The sequence below is a fragment of the Glycine max genome, chromosome 5 (assembly GCF_000004515.6).
Source record: "Glycine max cultivar Williams 82 chromosome 5, Glycine_max_v4.0, whole genome shotgun sequence".
Taxonomy (NCBI): Eukaryota; Viridiplantae; Streptophyta; class Magnoliopsida; order Fabales; family Fabaceae; genus Glycine; species Glycine max.
Window position 1 is genome coordinate 7,003,319 of NC_038241.2, and position 18,707 is coordinate 7,022,025.

The window sequence follows — 18,707 nt, forward strand, 5'->3', positions numbered from 1 at the left end:
TTTTTGCATCAATTTTCCTTTAAAGCACTTAAAATCTTCTTCTTTTGACTTCTGCTAATAAAAAATTGCAAAGATATTAATTTCTTCATTATTTCATTAAAAACAGTAGTAAAGTGAAGAAATTGCAATCATTATTAGCCAAAATTGACTATCAAATTAACTTAAATTTTGCAGTTATCATCACCATAGGTGGGGACAAGCCATGGTTGCTGAGATATAGGTTCTTGAAAGCAATGACACATGGGAGTTAGTTCCCCTACCTCCTAGGAAGTAGATAGTCGATTGTAGATGGGCGTGTGCTATTGAGGTTGGACCTAATGGTGAAGTCGATCACCTTAGGGCTCGACTGGTGGTAAAAGGTTACATTCAGATATATAGTCTTAATTATGTTGATAGCTTTTCTCTTGTCGCCAAACTCACCACTGTTCGTTTATTGCTTGCTGTGGCTGGCATTCAGCATTGGCCTCTCTATCAGTTGGACATCAAAAATGCTTTTCTACATGGTGACCTAGATGAAGAGATATACATGGAGCAACTTCCTGGATTTGTTGCTCAAGGGGAATGTGGATTAGTTTGTAAACTGCACATATCTTTTTATGGCCTCAAACAATCACTACATTCTTGGTTTGGAAAATTTAGTCAAACTGTACAAGCATTTGGATTAAAACTTTGTGAAGCAGATCATTCAATCTTTTATGGTCACACCTCACCATGAAAGTGTATTTATTTGATTGTCTATGTTGATGACATCATTATCACAGGAAATGATGCAACTATAATTTCTTAGTCGAAAAAACATCTATTCAGCCATTTTAAGACCAAAGACCTTGGATGTCTAAAATACTTCCTTGGTATAAGGGTAGCTCAATCAAACGAAGACATTGTTATTTCTCAAAGGAAGTACGCTTTGGATATTCTGAATGAGATTGACATTAGTGGATGTAGGCCCGTTGACAGTCCCATGGATCCAAATCAAAAGTTGATGGCGAAACAGGGTGAACCCCTCTCAGATCCTGAGGTACAAGAGACTAGTTGGAAAAAAAATTTATCTCACAATCATCAGACCTGACATCTCTTTTGCAGTTGGAATAGTGAGTCAGTTTATGCATAATACTTACATTGATCATTGAAATGTTGTCACTTGAATTCTTAGGTACATTAAAAAGGCTCAAGGACAAGGGTTGTTGTACGAAGATATGGGAAACACCCATGTTATTAGGTATTGTGATGTTGACCAGGCAGGTTCTTCAATAGATAGGCGCTTTTCTACAAGATTTGTGTGTTCATAGGAGGAAATCTGATTTCTTGGAAGAGCAAGAAACAAAATGATGTTGCTCAAGCCAGTGCAGAACCTGAATATAGAGCAATCGCCTCAACTACTTGTGAACTTATGTGGATCAAGCAACTTCTTCAGGAACTTAAGTTTTGTGAAGTTCAACAGATGCTGCTCTATTGTGATAATCAAGCAATGCTTCATATTGCCTCTAATCCAGTATTCCATGAAAGAACCAATCATATAGAAGTTGACTGCCACTTTGTTCGAGAGAAGCTAATGGCTGAGGAAATTAGTATAGAAAAAATTGGCTCTAATGATCAACTCACAAATATTTTAACCAAGTCATTAAGGGGGCCTAAGATTCATTTTTTGTGTTCCAAGTTGGTGCATATGATTTATATGCTCCAACTTGAGGGGGAATGTTAGAAAATAGGTCATGATGTACCTAAAGTAGTAGCGTACATTTTATTTTTGTCTTTTGTATACCTGTTGTACCTGCTCTGTATCTAGCTGAGTAAGCTATGTTTAATAATATAATAGAGCCTAAGTGTGGAGAACACACTTGAGGATTTCCATTCAATCATCTCTAGTTACATTCAAGTGGTTTATAATGTCAGGAGATAAACTGTTTTTCTCCATTGTAGTTGTAGTTATATACACATTACATGAAATAAAATCTTCTCCATCATCTTAGGTGTTGGCATGACATGTGCTAATGTTCTATGTCATGATACTATCTCATTTCTCCTTTTTTTTTTCTTTTGTAACTTCCCTTTTTCTATGAAAAATATCTTATGATGCTTTTAACTATATACCAAGATGCCTAAGCTAGCAAAAATATACAATTACACAAGAGCAGCCTCTTGTGTGTGCTTTTCCCGTGTTGCTTTGATGTGCCCAACATAAAGATCACTCCCATGGGAATCAGCTGCTGGAAGTCTCTCTCTCCGACCACCCTCAGACATGTTTCTTACAAAATCCACTAGGTGCCGCCAGTTATCACCTTCAAACAACCTCTTGTTCATTCTTAGATATGTGAATGCAGCCAATCCGCTGCCGGATTCCGACTTACTTGTTGATAAAACTTGAGCATATGCATCTGCATCATATCTCTCCAATGCATTTTCCCCAGCAAGTTCTGCTCTAGCTGTTGTTGTTGCCATCTTCACCTGGTGAACTAACCCTTCAGGTGAGCAATATGCAAAGTCAGGCTGCTCTCTGTCCTTCATTTCCATGCAGGTGAAATTGAAGACAACTCCATGTTTTGCCAGCATCCTTGCTATAGGCAGATATCCATCGTTATGTCGTGTGTTATAGTAGCCAGCAGTTAGTTCAGCTGCGTGTGACCTTGCTCTGTAATGCCAGTGGATTCCAGCAACTTTCCCTGATAGTTTCACCCCAGTTGTTTGGAATATTCCTTTAGCAGATACGAGGATCCTCTCACCGTGTTCCAGCAATTTACCAGAGTACCATTCCAGAAAGAACTGTCCATATTCAGTGTTCCATGTTCCTTCCCTTTTGAAAAATCCAGTATCCTCAGGAAATTGATTGTACTGGCCTGAGTCATGGGGTCCTCCTCCTCCCCATTCTTTCTTTCCAATGTCTTCGGCTGCTGCTGCCAAGGATGCTTTCATATACTGCATGACAAACAAGTCATTTTAGTCCATAGATATTTTGAAGTTTTTTATTTTATCTTCTGTGTGATATCCTTGTTATAAGTCAATAGGGACCAATGGTTATGAAACATTACCAATACATTCATTCTTTAGGATTAAAGTACAAAAGAAAGTTTAAATTAATGTTTTTTTTAAATACCTTGTCATAACATTGGAATTCTCCAATTCCGGGAAACCTCCAAGTTCCATTGGTTTCCGGATAAGAAGGATATCTCAGCTCTCCACAAGGACCCATCCCCACTTGTATTTCCTGCAAAAGTATTGATCTTAAAAGTTCAAATTTCATTCAAGGCAGAGGGATGGAGAAAATGTTGAAATGACAACTTATCAAGCATCTGATAGGCCCCGAATGTTTTTAAGTTTGTTCTTTTTTTCCTATGCTTAGACTCTAGTAGGATAAGTTTCGCTAAGTATTTATAAGATAAAAAAAAAAAAGATAGAGAGTAAACTCATAAGTTTCTCCCATAAAGTTTTTTTTTAGATGCTCCCATGAAGTTAAAATTAGCTTATATGCAACTTAAAATCAGCTTTTTGGATAAATGAAAACCATATAACTTATTAAAAAACATAAGGTTTTTTTTAGAAAAAGGATGCCTGAGAGCATTACAGTAAAGCTAAGCATCCCAACTATGTATAAATCATTTAACTTACACATAAATTAATTTTAACTCAAAAGAGAAGTTTATTTTTTCTTATTTTTTCTTTTATAAATATGTATGAAGAAGTTTATCCAGAACCTAATAAGATAACGTTCACTGCAAGCTCAAAATTACAAGGGAATTTCTTGTACGTTTGTTTGATTCCTGACTCCAAGTGTAGCGCATGGAACACGCATTTTAGGGAATGGACCATATTATCAGTAGTGGATTTTCGTGACAGACACAAATATCTCAGAATATAAACAATTTTATTATATTGCAGTTTCTGTATCCTATATCAGCAGTGTCTATGTATAGCAGTTTGTAGCATTATTAGTTGCTGAATTGCTTACCACGATAACACTGCCCAAGTAATCTCTGAATCTGTCACGAAAGCTTCTCATGTAGTCAGAGTACACTTGGAGAGGAGTCCTTCCTCTTAGAACAGGAACTGAATCACAGCCCAAGGAGATGTACTCAGGATTCCTCCTCCCTGATCTGTCTGTGTAAACCAGCTCAGGGTTCTTGCTGATTTCTTCCAACACCCATGGTGGTAGAGGAATGCTGAAAAAAAGAGAGTACAATACTAAGACAATTGTAACAAAATGCTGATAACTTGACCTTGGTCCTCCTAACAAAATCTCTTAGCTCATATCATCTACCATATTAGATTATCTGTGTGTTTGGATTGGCATCGTGATCGGCATTTAATCAAATTTTCACGTCAGGATGCACACCAAAAGCAACTAAAAGTTGCTTCTGTGATTCATGTTTGAGTTATTTAGATGTGAATCCAAACAAACTAATTATAACAATAACATTTTCTTTTCTTTTTTAAATGTTTTATTTTCCTTTCGCTGAATATTTCTCCATCACATGTGAGAGTTCAAAAACGATTACGTGCTTGCTTGGTTTCAAAACATCAATTTCCAGCAAGATGCAAATTTAAAAACAAAAAAATAATTTTCACAAGTAACATAAAACAAGTAGTCTCATACCATCCACCATAATACTATTAGAGAATATAACAGTAACACTTCCCTTTCCTCCTTCTGTTTAAAGAAAAATGCTAGCAGTACTCCCTCTAACAACTCTATCTCATGATTTAAAAGTGGAATTCACAAAAAATTATGATTTCCAATCAATTATTTAAATTTTTTACTTTCATGTCGCTGACTATGTCTCCATAAAATGGAACAATTCAAAAAGGATTACGTGCCTTGCTTGGTTTCAAAACATCAATTTCTAACAAGGGGAAAATTAAAAAGAAAAGATGATAAAAACGAGTACTGTCATACCTGCAATTGTCTCCAACATTGCCCCCACACTGATGGAAAGACATAACAACTTGAAGCTTCAAACCATGCATTTGCACCATCTGTACAAGCTCAGCATATGGCTCCCAGTTGTACTTCAAAGGCCCATCTTTCTCCACCAAACCCCACCAAGCATCCACCATTACACCTTCAACTCCTGCACTCTTCAGGGCCATCAAACTCGCATTCATTGCTCTAGGCTTGTTCAATCTTCCTTCCATTGTTACCGTGTCCAGTGGCAGCATCACATACACAGGTACTCTCTTCGAATCATTGTGGTTATGTGCAACCGATGGAGCAAGCACCTTCTCCCATTTCTCGCTTCTACTTGCTTCATTGAAGCTGTTCTCGCGAGTGTGATGCGCTTCTTGCATTGAATTTTTCGCCCGGAGACGGACCAATGGCTTGAATTTTGAAAAACTAACTGTCGCAGGGATATCATCAGAAGTTTTAAGGACTTTGGTTTCCTTCTGATTAATAAAAGAAGTTGAAGAACGAAGTGTTAGAGCCATATTTTGAAGATGAAGGAAGGATATGTAGGAATTGTTCAAGATGGTATGCTTGTATTTATAAGAAAGAACTTGCTGGGTTGAGGAGTTGAACTAGACAACATTGGTGGGCTCTTATTGAAAAGTGGAAAAATTGGAAAAAGTGCAAAAAATCAAAACTAGTCTGTTCTGTTTGAACCTTGCTTACGTGTTTCCACCTATTCCATACTTATCTAACTCAAAACGTATGAGCCTCAGTTTTTAACGCTTATTTATTAGCCTTTAGCCTTCAGTTTTTAAGGTATGAGCCTCAGTATGTTCAAGTGAAAATTTCGAGCCGTCCCCTAAACAATAAATAACATATCTTGAGGCTATGCAATCCTCTTGACATTTTGAATTAATTGTGATTTAATTCAATTGAAATTGTTCAACCCACTAGGGTAAGCTTAGAAATGGGGTCGGGGTAATATGCATAAGGTTTAGGTCGTCTATTCGAACCTCATTGGAGGACACTTGTCACAATATGTGACTTCGTGCATAGATCAATATTGCTTAGACGTTATATATATATATATGTATATGTATATATTGCTTAGACGTTTTGCTAAACTTGTTGCACTGCCTTAATGAATGTTTGTTTCCTAGTGCTTTAATCTGAAATGAAATGAATGCTAAAATAGAATCAGCTTGAATTGTTAAAAAAAAGTAACAAAAATTTACATCTTTGATCTAAATTATTGAAATGAATTCTTGGATAGCAGTTGCAAACAGCTTTCAACAGTGAAGCCAAAATTGAATGTGCCAAAATGTAAAGTTTAATTATTTGTTTTCTTTTCTTTTTCTGTGATATAAACATATTGGTTGGCGAGATAATTGATGAGTGGCTTTGTATTCCCGCCATAAGACAAACCCCACCAAATGAAGTAGCTTGTCACTGGCTTCTGCCTTTTCCCACAAACTGGGTTTTCATGGATGAAAATGTCTCATAATTTCAATAATTTCTTGGTTCTGGTTCACCTGGCTCAGGATAAGAAATGTTGAATGTTCATTTAGTTAGGAAAACCTGTGGTTCAGAGCAAGTCTTTGGTTTCATTAGTCTTGAACCGTTCTTTCCGCGTGTTTTTGATAACTACACAATTTTTCATACCATTTCAGATTTAACATATGCATTTTATTGATGGGAATTAATAGAATTTTAATGTTGACCAATAATGTATAGCCGTGGAATGTGGACGAGAAGTATTTTTTTGTCATCTGGCAACAATTTTCCTAATACCTACCACAAACTTGCAATTATTTGGTTTGATAACGTCCAAAATATATGACGCTTTGCAGGAAGAATTAAAATGCTGATGAGATTCTCCATTTGCTAATATGCTGAACTTTTATGAATTACTAACTGTTGATAGCTTGTTTGGATTTGCATCTAGCATTCACATGTTCCCGTCCCAGTGGGATAAGACTTTGTTGTTGTTGTATCCACGTCTTCACACCAAATAATGTAGAAGTTGTGACAACACAAATCCAAACACACCAAATAATGTAGAAGTTGTGACAACCGCAAATCCAAACATGCTATTAATCTGGCTGGTAAAGCCTTTGTCGTGCTTATCCATTATCTGATTGATTAAAAAGGATAGTAACAACAGAAAATAACGCAAAAGTTTCCGTAATTGTAGAGGAAAAATTTGGATGATTTTTTTTTTAGAGGAATTTCGATGAATTTATTATTCGAGATTCTTTGACTTTGATATGTGGATATGATGATTTAAGGGAAACAAACCATTCTCAAGTCTGCAAGACTGATTTAGTTAAGCAGAACTTGATAATCAACTTATTGTAATATGATTAGTAGATAACTATGCTTCTTAAGCATGTTATCACGAGTTTAATCTTTAGGTTCAGGTGTGTGGAACAACATCTTTTACTAAAACAAAACTTGATAGCCAACATGGTGTAGATTGATTGACAAATACCCATTCTCCTTAAACATGTGCCCTGATGATCGATCCCTAAGTTCATGTATAAAAAACATCTGTAGTTGAAGAGATTAGTATCTGATTTTGGGCCAAAAAATATATTGGATAAAAAAAAAAGAGTAGAACTTGATTGTTATAACCTAATCAATCAAATTAATTTAATGTTCATGTCCCTTTTATATAGATAGATAGGTTTATATCCTTTTGAAATGAGACTTTCATTAGGCCTACATTGGATTTTAGGATCAAGATTTCCCCGCAGTTAAAATTTTAACTGCACAAATCTTAATCATGAAAAATGTTTCGTTATTTATTAAAATAAAGCATAATTTTTTTTTCAAAATTTATGGACCGTTGGATTACAACTGCATGGAGGTGGAGTTGAATTCCAAACTCTAGAGGATCCAATTTCTCAATACCATGCTGTTAAATAGACACTACATATCCTCAAAGTAAATCTTTAGAGTGAAGAGTCATACCATTTTATTTCCAATTTAAAAAGAGTTTGAATTTAAGAGTACGTCATGCACACCTATGACATAGGTTTATTTCTATTTCAATTTTCAACTTCTTTTAAATAATAAAAAGAATAAATTAAGTTAACATAATAAAATTAGAACTTATACATCTCATAGATTAGATCTTAGGTGTTAATGTGGACACCTCAATGGATGTCTACACCTTGAGAGAGAAAGTAATAAAAAAAGAGAGAAATAATAAATTTGGTAGGTGATATTTTTTTTTTTATAATAACAACAACAAACCTAAATCTGCATGCATACTACCTAAATCCCCACATCTAGGCCGACCCTAGTGATTAATTTGACGAGTGATATGATGCCAAAGGAGAAGAGATAAAGGGAAATGAGAGTTATTAATGAACCTGGATTGTTAATCAAATTTCTATGCATTCAACAATTTAATATCAAATAGTTCATATTTTATTTCAATAAATTAGAATTAAAACACGCATTTAAAATTTGAATTGTTTGATCTTCTATAAATAAAGTGACAACATAAATGCATGTAAATTTGACCTTAGTGAATTCAATTTTAGGTTATGGTCATGTATCACTAATTCATTATTAAATCATAGGTCAAATGACTTATTTGGTTTTTTATCTTTTTTTTATTCTTTTTTATTTTTTAAAAAGTTTAATTTGATCCTTGATCTTATTTTTTTTCAATTTAATCCTTTATCTTTTAAAAATTTTATTTTAATTATTTATTTATTTTTATTCAGTTTAATCCTTCAATTCATTTAAGATTAATGTCTTAAATCATTAAAGAATAAACTTTTTTTTGTTAAAAATGAAGTGAAGGAAAAACAGAGAAAATTGAACAAAAAAAATATTTTTAAATGATTAATGACGTCAACTTTAAATTAATTGAAGGATCAAATTAAACAAAATAAAATAAAGAATCAAATTGAACAAAAAAATAAGATGAAAGACCAAATAATTTTTTTTTAAAAAAATAAAAGACTAAACTAAAAAAAAGATAAATAATTAAAATGAAAAAAAATAAAGAAACAAATATATCATTTAGCCAGTCAGATATAGCGTATAGCTCTTTACTTAGGCATTTGGTGGCGTAGCCTGACTAATAAGGGTATTGGCAATTAATATTCAAATGCTTGCACTGGTTTTTTTTTTTTCCTAATGTTTTTTCAAGTAGACAAGAGTTGGAACATAGAGAAAGAGTAGTGGGGTTCAAATCCCAGCTAAACTCTCTCCTATTATCCCCACTTAGAGACCAAAAACAAAACAAAGCTTGAGCTGCTGATAAATTTGCATAGTATGATCCTCCTCCTATAGTCACGGTCCCATAAGTATAGCACAGAACGGGATATTACTATAACTTCCTAAACTAAAGATATTATTAATTAGGGGACAGACAGACATGTTAGGAAGAACATGGTTAAGTGTATATTGTCGGCTATAAAATGCATCGGCATCAGATGGAACGTGGAAGTATTCAAGTTTGATTGAGAAATCGGGCAAGTTGATCATGTTTCAGAAAAAAAATGATGATTCAGAATCTTCCAAAATGCTTGATTTTTGATATTTTGTACTCTATCCTACCAAGGGTCATGGAGATAAGTTGTGTGCATGTAATTCGTAGGACAAAATTTGTGGAGGAAAATATAACCTTATCTTTAACGTTTGTCTCATTTCATCTCTCAACTAAAAAGGTATTAGAAGGAAAAAAGTTGATTAATCGATGACCACGGGAAAAGGGACATGTAAACAAGTTAGCCTCATTTAAGATTTGGAAATCAACAAAACATGACAGAAGCCATCGACGTTTAATTTGAAACTTGTATTTTTTAGCATTAGCTTCTTGATGGGAGTAAGAAAAAAGACAGCTTTCTAAAACCCCTCGTGGTGAAATTCACCGATTTCATGAGATTTCTATCTAAAGTAATCCAAAATTGAGGGAATCTCTCACTTTCTGAGCAAGTCATTTCATTTCTTCTTATTTTTTTGGTGAAGTTAATTCTGGACAAGGGTGAGGAACCATTCTGATTGGTGAAGTTATGAAAGTGCAGTTCAAATTTAAGATGTTTATGGCTATGGGTACGTGGAACCTATGTTTTTGGTCAAAATGCTAATCAGCTCTTTTCTTAAAGAGAATCTAATTTCATTGTCATGATAAGAAAAAGTCCCATCTTATGCACAAATGCACAATACTTATTTTAGCTATTTCCACACTCGTGGCACATGCTGCAGCGCACAACTAGTTACGGGTTGTGGTTCTCCGCTAGCTATACATCTACACCTGTTTCAACCCCAATTGAAACCCCTCTTTGCCCTTCATTTATTCACCCTTGATTTTACACAATTTACTAGTCCAATCCAATAATAACTTACCAGTGATGGTTGCTGTACATAGGTGGGCTAATGAATTGAAAGCATCGGAGATATAAGCTCCTCTAGTTATGCAAGTCCTTCAACATGGCAATAAAATTAAAGCTCTTGCCCTTTGACGTAAATTGCAAATAAAAATAATGGAAGGGTGGAGCTTATGGCAGAAATTTATGCAGTTCCTACAGGTTACATAGCAATGTATCATGCATGTATCCAATAAAAGTTCCTAGATATCTCAATTTATCATGCATGTATCACTCTTTAAGCTTACGCAAGCCAGCAAAATCTGAGATTTTAATAACAACACATACTTAATTGTGTTTGGTGCACCAAACTTGTATGTCTGTGCTTGGAATTATTGCCAACGGAATAAGTTTAATTTAACAAATTGTTACTCACAATTTGTCCCCATTGACGGGGAAAAATATAGCCTTGATAATCAACTCTCCCCTTTGCTTCTTCAAGATAAAATTGCCAAAATACATCAAGAGGTGAGATAGATAAAGTCACCTAATGACAAGATAAGTTTAAATTACAAATTAAAGAAATAAAATATATCTGAGCTAATTTTAGAATGTAAGTTTAGGCCTAACTCAACCCCAAAAGTTTAGGTTGAGATGAGGATTGTCCCTCACTTGGCTTTACGTGAAACTTGAATTTTTTTCAATACACCTCTTCACGTCCATCTTAAATTCTTTAAAATATGAGTTTAACATCCATCTTAAATTCTTTATAATGTGACTTTAAGGTCTAATTCAACCTTAAAAGTTGGTTTAAGGAGTGAAAGTTGTTCCTCTTAGATTTTTCAAAATGTGAGTTTAACATTCATCTTAAATTCTTTATAATGTGACTTTAAGGTCTAATTTAACCTTAAAAGCTGATTTAGGGAGTAAAAATTGTCCCTCACTTATATATTTTAATTTGACTTTATCTTTAACCGATGTGAGACTTGAATTTTTTCTAATAGCAAGTTTCATCTATTTAACATGTCAATGACTTCACAAATAACAAGATAAAATATTTTTAGAAAGAAGATCACAAAAAATAAAATAACAAAAAAATTAGCAAGTCTGAATAAGTACTTGTAGATATAGTATCATGACATTGGGAAAACTATTGAATACAAAAGACTATTGCAAAGTATTCTTAGCAATTTCAACTTTGAACTTATTCTTCAAGGAGCCATGTTTACAATAAAACTAGACAGCACAGAGGCAAACTAATCCGCAAAAATACAATAAAGTAATTGGTTAGCCAATGAGACTGGTAGTAACGGAATAATGATGGTTGAAAAGAGCATCAAATACGACTTCGAATATAACAAGTTAATACACCTTAAATTTGGCATGAATTGTGAATGGATAATTAGAAACAGGCAGAAAGAAAAATACGAGGTCATAGCTGCAGCATGTTATGAAAGCCAGAAACTTCACCACATTGTTTGGTTTCTCCAACAAAAACATGTTCAAAAGCAGAAGAGGAACCAGAAGTGCCACCACGGCCATAAAGGTCAAACCACAGACTGGTAATCATTCTTTTGAATTCTTGGCAAGTCTCTGATACAATTCCCTTGGATGCAAGATACTTGTGAAGATATTTAATTGGTGCTGTTCTACTGATTTCTTCAATGAAAGAAGCTTGCTCTTGTCTCTCTTCAGATGTGACTACTTCCTTACATCCTTGATGTGGATTGTAGTTATCCAAAAGTGAAAGAAAACGAGCAAATGTAGGCTTTTTGAATACATCATCACTAACCCAAGTAAACAAGCTCCCCTGTGCCATATCTTCCTTTTGGTATTCCTTTTTCCCTTCACCACAGTCAATTTCATAGTCTTTGCAAGGTACCAAAAGATTTAAATCTAGATCCCAGAGTTTGTCACAAGCTCTTGACAGATCAGCAAGTTCATCTTCTGAGGGCTCCACACTAGCACGAACTTCAACCTCATTAGAGTATTCTTGCTCATCAGCAGGTCGTTTATTGCTGTGCCAGTTTTCCTTGGGAACCTACATCAAATTGGTAAGATCCATCATTCAGATTCAGGCAGGGATGAAGCGTAAAACATTCAGATCCATAATAAAAAGAATTTTGACCTGAAACTTGGTAAATTTAATATTATTTTTAAAACGTGGTATTCTGTATAAATCACTAATATAGTTTCCAAATTATTAATGCATTGGATATACTTGAACTTCGATGAATCAATGGATAAGCGGCGTTATAATACTGATGGAAACATTTGTTAAAAAGAGGTGGATAGAAATAAATATAGGCAAATATCAATGCAACTGAGGCTATTTTCTCAATGTCAGCTCTTAATTCAGACAAACACAATTGGAAATTTTGGAGCTATAAATTGATAAATTGTTGCCACTGCTGGCACTTCTCTTTACACAATTTAGGGTTGTTGAAGCATTGGTGAACCATGGTGTTGTCTTTTTTTTGCTTAATATCTCGAGGGAGAGCACATCAAAGCAAAGGAGTGATCTACAATTTTTGCAATTCGTTGTACTATTTGTATCAATAATAGAGGGGAAAAAAATAAGAAAATTAGAGAGGATGAAATGACCAATGACACACTGTCTAAGCTTGCACAATACGGGAATTCAGTGGCCATAAGGAAAGCTAACGCTACTCTTGACAGGCTCGGCTTAGCTAAATCCTGTATCAAAAACACTCAAATATATCGTTTATTTGGTATCCACCACATGAAAATTTGTATGTGAATAACTTTACAATAAAACATTAATCATCACTTGCCACCCATAGAAAGGGTATACCGAATAATTCTTGGTTAAGTTAGATCTAAAAAATTATAGATCACTCCTTTCTAAATGAGTTTCTTGTGTTCAATGCAGAGAATCTCATGCAACAGTGGAGTCAAAATTGGAAAGAAGACTATGCAAATAACATGCAACAATAGCTTCTCTATTGGCAACACTTAACGGTAAAAATATGAAAAAGCGCACAGAAGAGATTAAATAGAAAAGGATATATCAATTTTTATATATAAAAAAAACATCATATAGACTAAATATATGATTCTCTCAAATAATAGATAAACAATGTATATCTTTCTTCATAGTGACACTTTTATTTGGTGCACTTTGATTCTTTAAAAGAAGAGAGAAACAAGATTTCACTTTCTTTGATTGCTGTTTCTATTCTTTTTATCTTTTGTGATAGTGACTAAAGTTGAGAGAATACTCTAATGTGAGAAAGGGAACCCTATTTTATGTTAGTGAGTGTTAACCCCTTTGTAACCACTCCTCCTAGTTGTCTCAAGAAATTGCTCCACTTAAGTTCACAGCCCATTTACAACTTAGTCCATAACAATAAATTATTTATTTATTAATCCTTAATAAGTCAAATGCATCTTACATGAGATATTAAATCTTACATTATCCCACTTGGTTCATTTGACATTACCTAACATCATGGACAAATAAATAGATTAATTAAACTTACGTAATGCACATTAAAATAACTAAATTATTTTATACATTAGACACATCATAATTTCATAATTAAGAATACGTACTAATTTGAGTCATGATAGTCTTACATCACTTAGTCAACATAATCTCTTACGTGCACCACAAATTAGACTTCTTTTTAATATGAGCATAATTAGAAGCACATAATGGTCCAACATAATATTTTTATTTAAGACGATACCTATTTACGTTACTCTAATACAAATATGTATGCAAATGTAGAGAACAGGTAATGAGAAACATATCATAAATGAGCTCAAAATGTCAACAATCCAAAATAGAAGTATGCATTACACTCAACAATCATTAATAACAATAATGCTCATATTTTTAACATGTTCAATAAATGTCTAGAACGGTAATCCTTTTGCCAAAGGGTTAGTTATCATAAGATTTGTGTTAATATTTTTTATTGAATGCCTTAGAGAAAAATATTGTTACAAAGTTATCACAATACATTTTCAATGCCTTGACATTACTATTGATGATTCCAAGCCCTGAAATAAAGTTTTGGAGTCAATTAGCTTGAATTGTAGCCTCAAAACATGCTACAAATTCAACTTCTATAATGGATGTAGCAATAACATATTGCTTTGCACTTTTTCACGATAATGTTCCTCTAACTAAAAGAAATACATAACCAAGGGTGGATTTTCTTATATCCACACATCCAACAAAAGTCCAAGTCTTAAATGTCCAATCACCTCAAGGTGATCATACCTCCAATATGTAAGCATGTGATCCTTTGTTCCCTGTATTTTAGCTACAAAGCTTATGTCTAATCAAGTACAAATCTGGGCATACATAATACTCCAAACAACATATGCATACGGAATTGCTTCCATTTGTTTTCATTCCAAATCATTCTTAGGACATTGATATATGTTTTCATTCCAAATCATTCTTAGGGCATACATAATACTCCAAACAACATATGCACTTTATTGATATATGCTTTTTGGGATAAACCTAACATTCCATGTGACCTTTTTTGGAATATTTTTATTTCTATCACATAGCTTGCCTCCCTATATTCTTCATTTCAAAATTATTAGAGAGAAACTTCTTTGTCTCATGAAGAAGACCAAGATCATTAGTTGCAAGCAAGAAATCATCAACATATAGAATTAGAAATATAACCTTACTCCCACTGACCTTCAAATATATACATCGATCAACAATGTTTTCCTTAAATCCAAAGGAAGCAATGGTATCATTAAACTTTAAATACCATTAGTGGAAAGCTTGCTTAAGTTCGTATATTGATTTCTTTAATTTGCACACCATGTGTTCCTTCCCTTCAACTGAGAATCCTATTGGTTGGTCCATGTAAACATTATCCTCTAAATCTCCATTAAGAAAGATAATTTTCACATATATTTGATGTAGTTCTAAGTCATAATGAGCTATCAGTGTCATGATAATCCTGAAGGAGTCATTTCGTGAAACTGGTGAAAATGTCTCTTAATCAACACCATTTCTTTGAGTAAAACCCTTAGCAACAAGTTTGACCTTGTAATGTTTAAGGTTTCCATGAGGGTCATGTTTAGTCTTAAAGAACAACTTACAACCAACTCTCTTACAATCTTCTAACAATTCTACAAGGTCCAAAACACCATTCTGTTCCATGGATCTTAACTCTTCTTTCATGGCTTCCAACCACTTATTAGAATTATCACAACTTATAGCTTGTGAAAACAAAACTAGATCATCATTAATAATGCTTAATTTAATTTCTAATTCATGTAGATGGACCACATAGTCATTTGAAATAGTTGGCCTTCTTTCTCGTTGAGACCCCCTTAATGGTACTTCTTTTGATTCTTCTACAATAGGTTCATTTTGAATCATGAGCTCATCATTATTGTGTTGCTCTTCTTCATTGTTGTTTCGAACAACATCTAGAGGAACATTCACTTTATTTCTAGAGGCACAAGTTAAAGGAACTTGCACTCTAACTTCTTTAATTTTCACATTTTTGTGGAATTGTACTCCCACTGATTTTAGCATTTTCAATGAACCTTGCATTTCCAGTTTCAACAATTCTCATATTATGATTAGAACAGTAAAACATATGCCCATTTGATTTTTATGGATATCTAATGAAATATCCACTGATTATTCTTGCATCCAGTTTTTTTATCTTGTGGATTATAAATCCTTATTTTTGTCTGGCAACCCCAAACATGCAGGTGCCTTATGCTAGGTATCCTATTAGTCCACGGTTCAAAAGATGTGTTTGGAACTACCTTATTATGAAATCTATTCAACAAATACATGAAAAGTTTCAATGCATACATCCACAAAAATATGGGTAAATTAGAGTCACATAACATACTCCTAACCATATCCATTAATGTTATGTTACGCCTTTCTGATACACCATTTTGTTGCGATGTACCTGACATTATATATTGCGCATAAATACCACGTTTCTGAAGGAGTTTAGCAAATGAACGTGGGTGTTGCCCAGTTTAATCATACCTTTCGTAGTACTCACCACCTCTATTAGACTTGACAAGTTTCACCTTTCTGTCTAATTGTCTTTTTACTTCATTCAAATAAATTTTTAAGGCATCCATTGCTTGAGATTTCTCATGCAATAAGTAACATAACCATAAAGTGAATAGTCATCAATGAATGTGATAAAGTACCTTTCCTTTAAGAAAGAATTAACATCAAAAGGTCTACAAATGTCAGTACGCACAATTTCAATAAGCTGAGTGTTTCTTGTAGCACCCTTCTTTGTGTGTTTTGTTTGTTTTTCTTTAATACAATCCACACAAATATTCAAATCGGTAAAATCTAGATTTGAAAGAATTTCATTCTTTATTAATCTTTCCATTCTTTCTCTATAAATGTGACCTAAACATCTATGCCACAAGAAAGCGGAGCGATCATTCACTAAACTACTTTTAGTGCTAAGATTATGATGCAGAGTCAAAAGCGTTTCAACATACAAACCATTTAAATTCAACTAATATAAACCATCACAAAGATTAACAATATCAATGAGATGATTATGTATAAATAAATTGAAACATCCATTACCAAAAGTAAAAGAGTATTCAGTAAGATCGAGTTTAGATAATGAAACCAAATTTCTAGAAACACTAGCTACATAAAGAGTTTTCAATAAGTCTAAATGATATTTGGTGTCAAGGATTAAACAATAAGTCTTGACTGCTTCCACTAGAGCTTTCACTCTATTCTCCATGAAGATGAACTTCTCATTTGGGCTTATGATTTAGATTGTAAGAAATCCCTGCATTGTATTAGAAACATAAGTCGTACATCCAAAATCAATCCATCATGTATTATGAGAACTTCAATTAAATTTTATTCAAAACAAACATAAGCATTAAGCTCACCTTTCTTTTCAAACAAAGCCTTACGTTTTAAGCAATCCTTTTGGAAATGTTCAACTTTCCCACAGAAATGACAATTATTGCTTTTTGATGCTTTCTTCTGGATTTGTACTGGTGCCTCATTAAAGCCTTATGTTTTTTAATGACCCTTTTCCCTTATCACGCTTCTTCATAATTTTTTTTCCAGCTCTTTGATTTCCCTATTGGCTTACATAATGGATTGGGTAACTTGATTCTTAAGCCTCGTTTCCTTTTGAACCAACATACTATGCAACTCATGCACATTCCATTTGTCTTTCATGGTATTATGGCTCATTTGAAATAGACCATACTAATATGGTAATAAGTTAAGAATAAATTGTATCAGGAAGTTCTCATTCACCGTCATTCCCAAGGTCTTAAGCCTTGTTGTAATGTTTGTTATCTCATTGACATGCTCGTGCATAGTACGTGAGCCATCAAACTTCGTGGTGGTCAACGTACTCATTAATGTCCCAACAAGAGACTTATTAGCTATTTGGGAGCGCTCTTTCATTAACCCCATAAATTCTTTAACAGTTTCGATCTTGGGGATAGTTGTCTTAATGTTGTTTGCGATAGTCATTCTCATGAACATTGTAATCATAAGAAAGATCGAGACTGTTTGATCTTTCCCAAGCTCTATAATGGCTTTTTCTTAGTAATAGTAGCAGGCTTCTCTTCCAATATAGCAAGATCGAGATCCAAAGCACCAAGATGAAATTGGACTTGCTCATTTCAGTAAGAGAAGTTAAGTCCTTTAAAAATTGGCACAGACAAAACATGAGAATTCAATGAATTGGGAACTAATACTGCATAATAAAATTTTACACAAATGTTTTGAGTTATAAAATACATGCTATACATATAATATATTCAAACAACAATAAATGTATAACAATGCTCTCCTTTGGGTGATACACCAACACACAGTATAATGACGCTGATAAAATTATAACATTATTGACAGTTAAATATGCACAAATTAGAATCACCTATTACCTTTGGGCATATAAATAAAACTAATGATACACATATATTACCTACAATTATATTCATTAATTATAAGAACAACTAATAAACCTTTGAATGATCCATAAACGTCTTATAACAATGAATTTCAATATACCCATAAACCAATAATTATATATTTCAACATCCATTATTCTATGGGTGATTGAAGAAAAATATTATTAACTTGGAATTAAATAACCTTAAAAATTTGACCACTTTAATGACTAACAAATCTACCTTACACTTAATTCCAAATAAACATATGACCTGCGTATACTTAATGCTACTAACATTTGTAGCATTAGGTTTTAGGCCATAAATATTCAATCACACATTTTCCTTTAATCACATTCAAGTATCATGTAATAAAAGGAAATCGGAAACACTTAAATCACATGCCCTCTAGTCACATAATTAGTGTTTAGGTATTGGAACCATTCAAAGAGTTTACATACAAGAATGTAAACCTTGCCATCATTTGTTAAGCAATTTCAATTCAAGCAAATTGAAAAAAATAAGACTTTGGCTTGAAAGAGTTTACATAAAAGAATGTAAACCTTGCCATCATT

The 18,707-nt window shown here is 33.4% G+C and overlaps 2 protein-coding genes across 4 annotated transcripts; both read right to left on the bottom strand.

Moving 5' to 3' along the window:
* Positions 1-2,035: 2,035 nt before the first annotated feature.
* Positions 2,036-5,822, bottom strand: LOC100818063 (beta-amylase 3, chloroplastic). The gene is made up of 4 exons (XM_003524248.5): positions 4,889-5,822; positions 3,944-4,154; positions 3,092-3,202; positions 2,036-2,913 (listed from the first exon to the last, which is right to left on the bottom strand). Exons 1-4 carry the CDS (start codon positions 5,416-5,418, stop codon positions 2,122-2,124), a joined length of 1,644 nt encoding a protein of 547 aa, XP_003524296.1. The 5' UTR covers positions 5,419-5,822; the 3' UTR covers positions 2,036-2,121.
* A 5,554-nt stretch (positions 5,823-11,376) lies between these two features.
* On the bottom strand, positions 11,377-13,008 carry LOC100797110 (poly(U)-specific endoribonuclease-B). 3 transcript variants are annotated; one of them, XM_006579599.4, is made up of 2 exons: positions 12,811-13,008; positions 11,377-12,247 (listed from the first exon to the last, which is right to left on the bottom strand). In XM_006579599.4, the coding sequence occupies exons 1-2, from the start codon at positions 12,856-12,858 to the stop codon at positions 11,639-11,641; spliced, it is 657 nt and encodes a 218-aa protein (XP_006579662.1). In that variant the 5' UTR covers positions 12,859-13,008; the 3' UTR covers positions 11,377-11,638. The 3 variants fall into 3 exon arrangements, 1 of the variants encoding a protein (XP_006579662.1); XR_001388286.2 differs by lacking the exon at positions 12,811-13,008 and adding an exon at positions 12,428-12,774 and having other exon boundaries at positions 12,108-12,247; XR_001388285.2 differs by lacking the exon at positions 12,811-13,008 and adding an exon at positions 12,335-12,774 and having other exon boundaries at positions 12,114-12,247.
* Between the last annotated feature and the right edge of the window lie 5,699 nt (positions 13,009-18,707).

What these genes read in the sequence shown, in the direction of transcription:
- LOC100797110 (XM_006579599.4), bottom strand. Translation starts at nt 12,858, where the DNA reads ATGGCCACTGAATTCCCGTATTGTGCAAGCTTAGACAGTGTGTCATTG. An exon ending in GCTTAGACAGTGTGTCATTG is followed by an intron (nt 12,248 to 12,810) that starts GTCATTTCATCC and finishes AATTTGATGTAG; the next exon opens with GTTCCCAAGGAAAACTGGCA.
- LOC100818063 (XM_003524248.5), bottom strand. Translation starts at nt 5,418, where the DNA reads ATGGCTCTAACACTTCGTTCTTCAACTTCTTTTATTAATCAGAAGGAA. An exon ending in ACTTGGGCAGTGTTATCGTG is followed by an intron (nt 3,203 to 3,943) that starts GTAAGCAATTCA and finishes ATACTTTTGCAG; the next exon opens with GAAATACAAGTGGGGATGGG. An exon ending in AATTCCAATGTTATGACAAG is followed by an intron (nt 2,914 to 3,091) that starts GTATTTAAAAAA and finishes TTTGTCATGCAG; the next exon opens with TATATGAAAGCATCCTTGGC.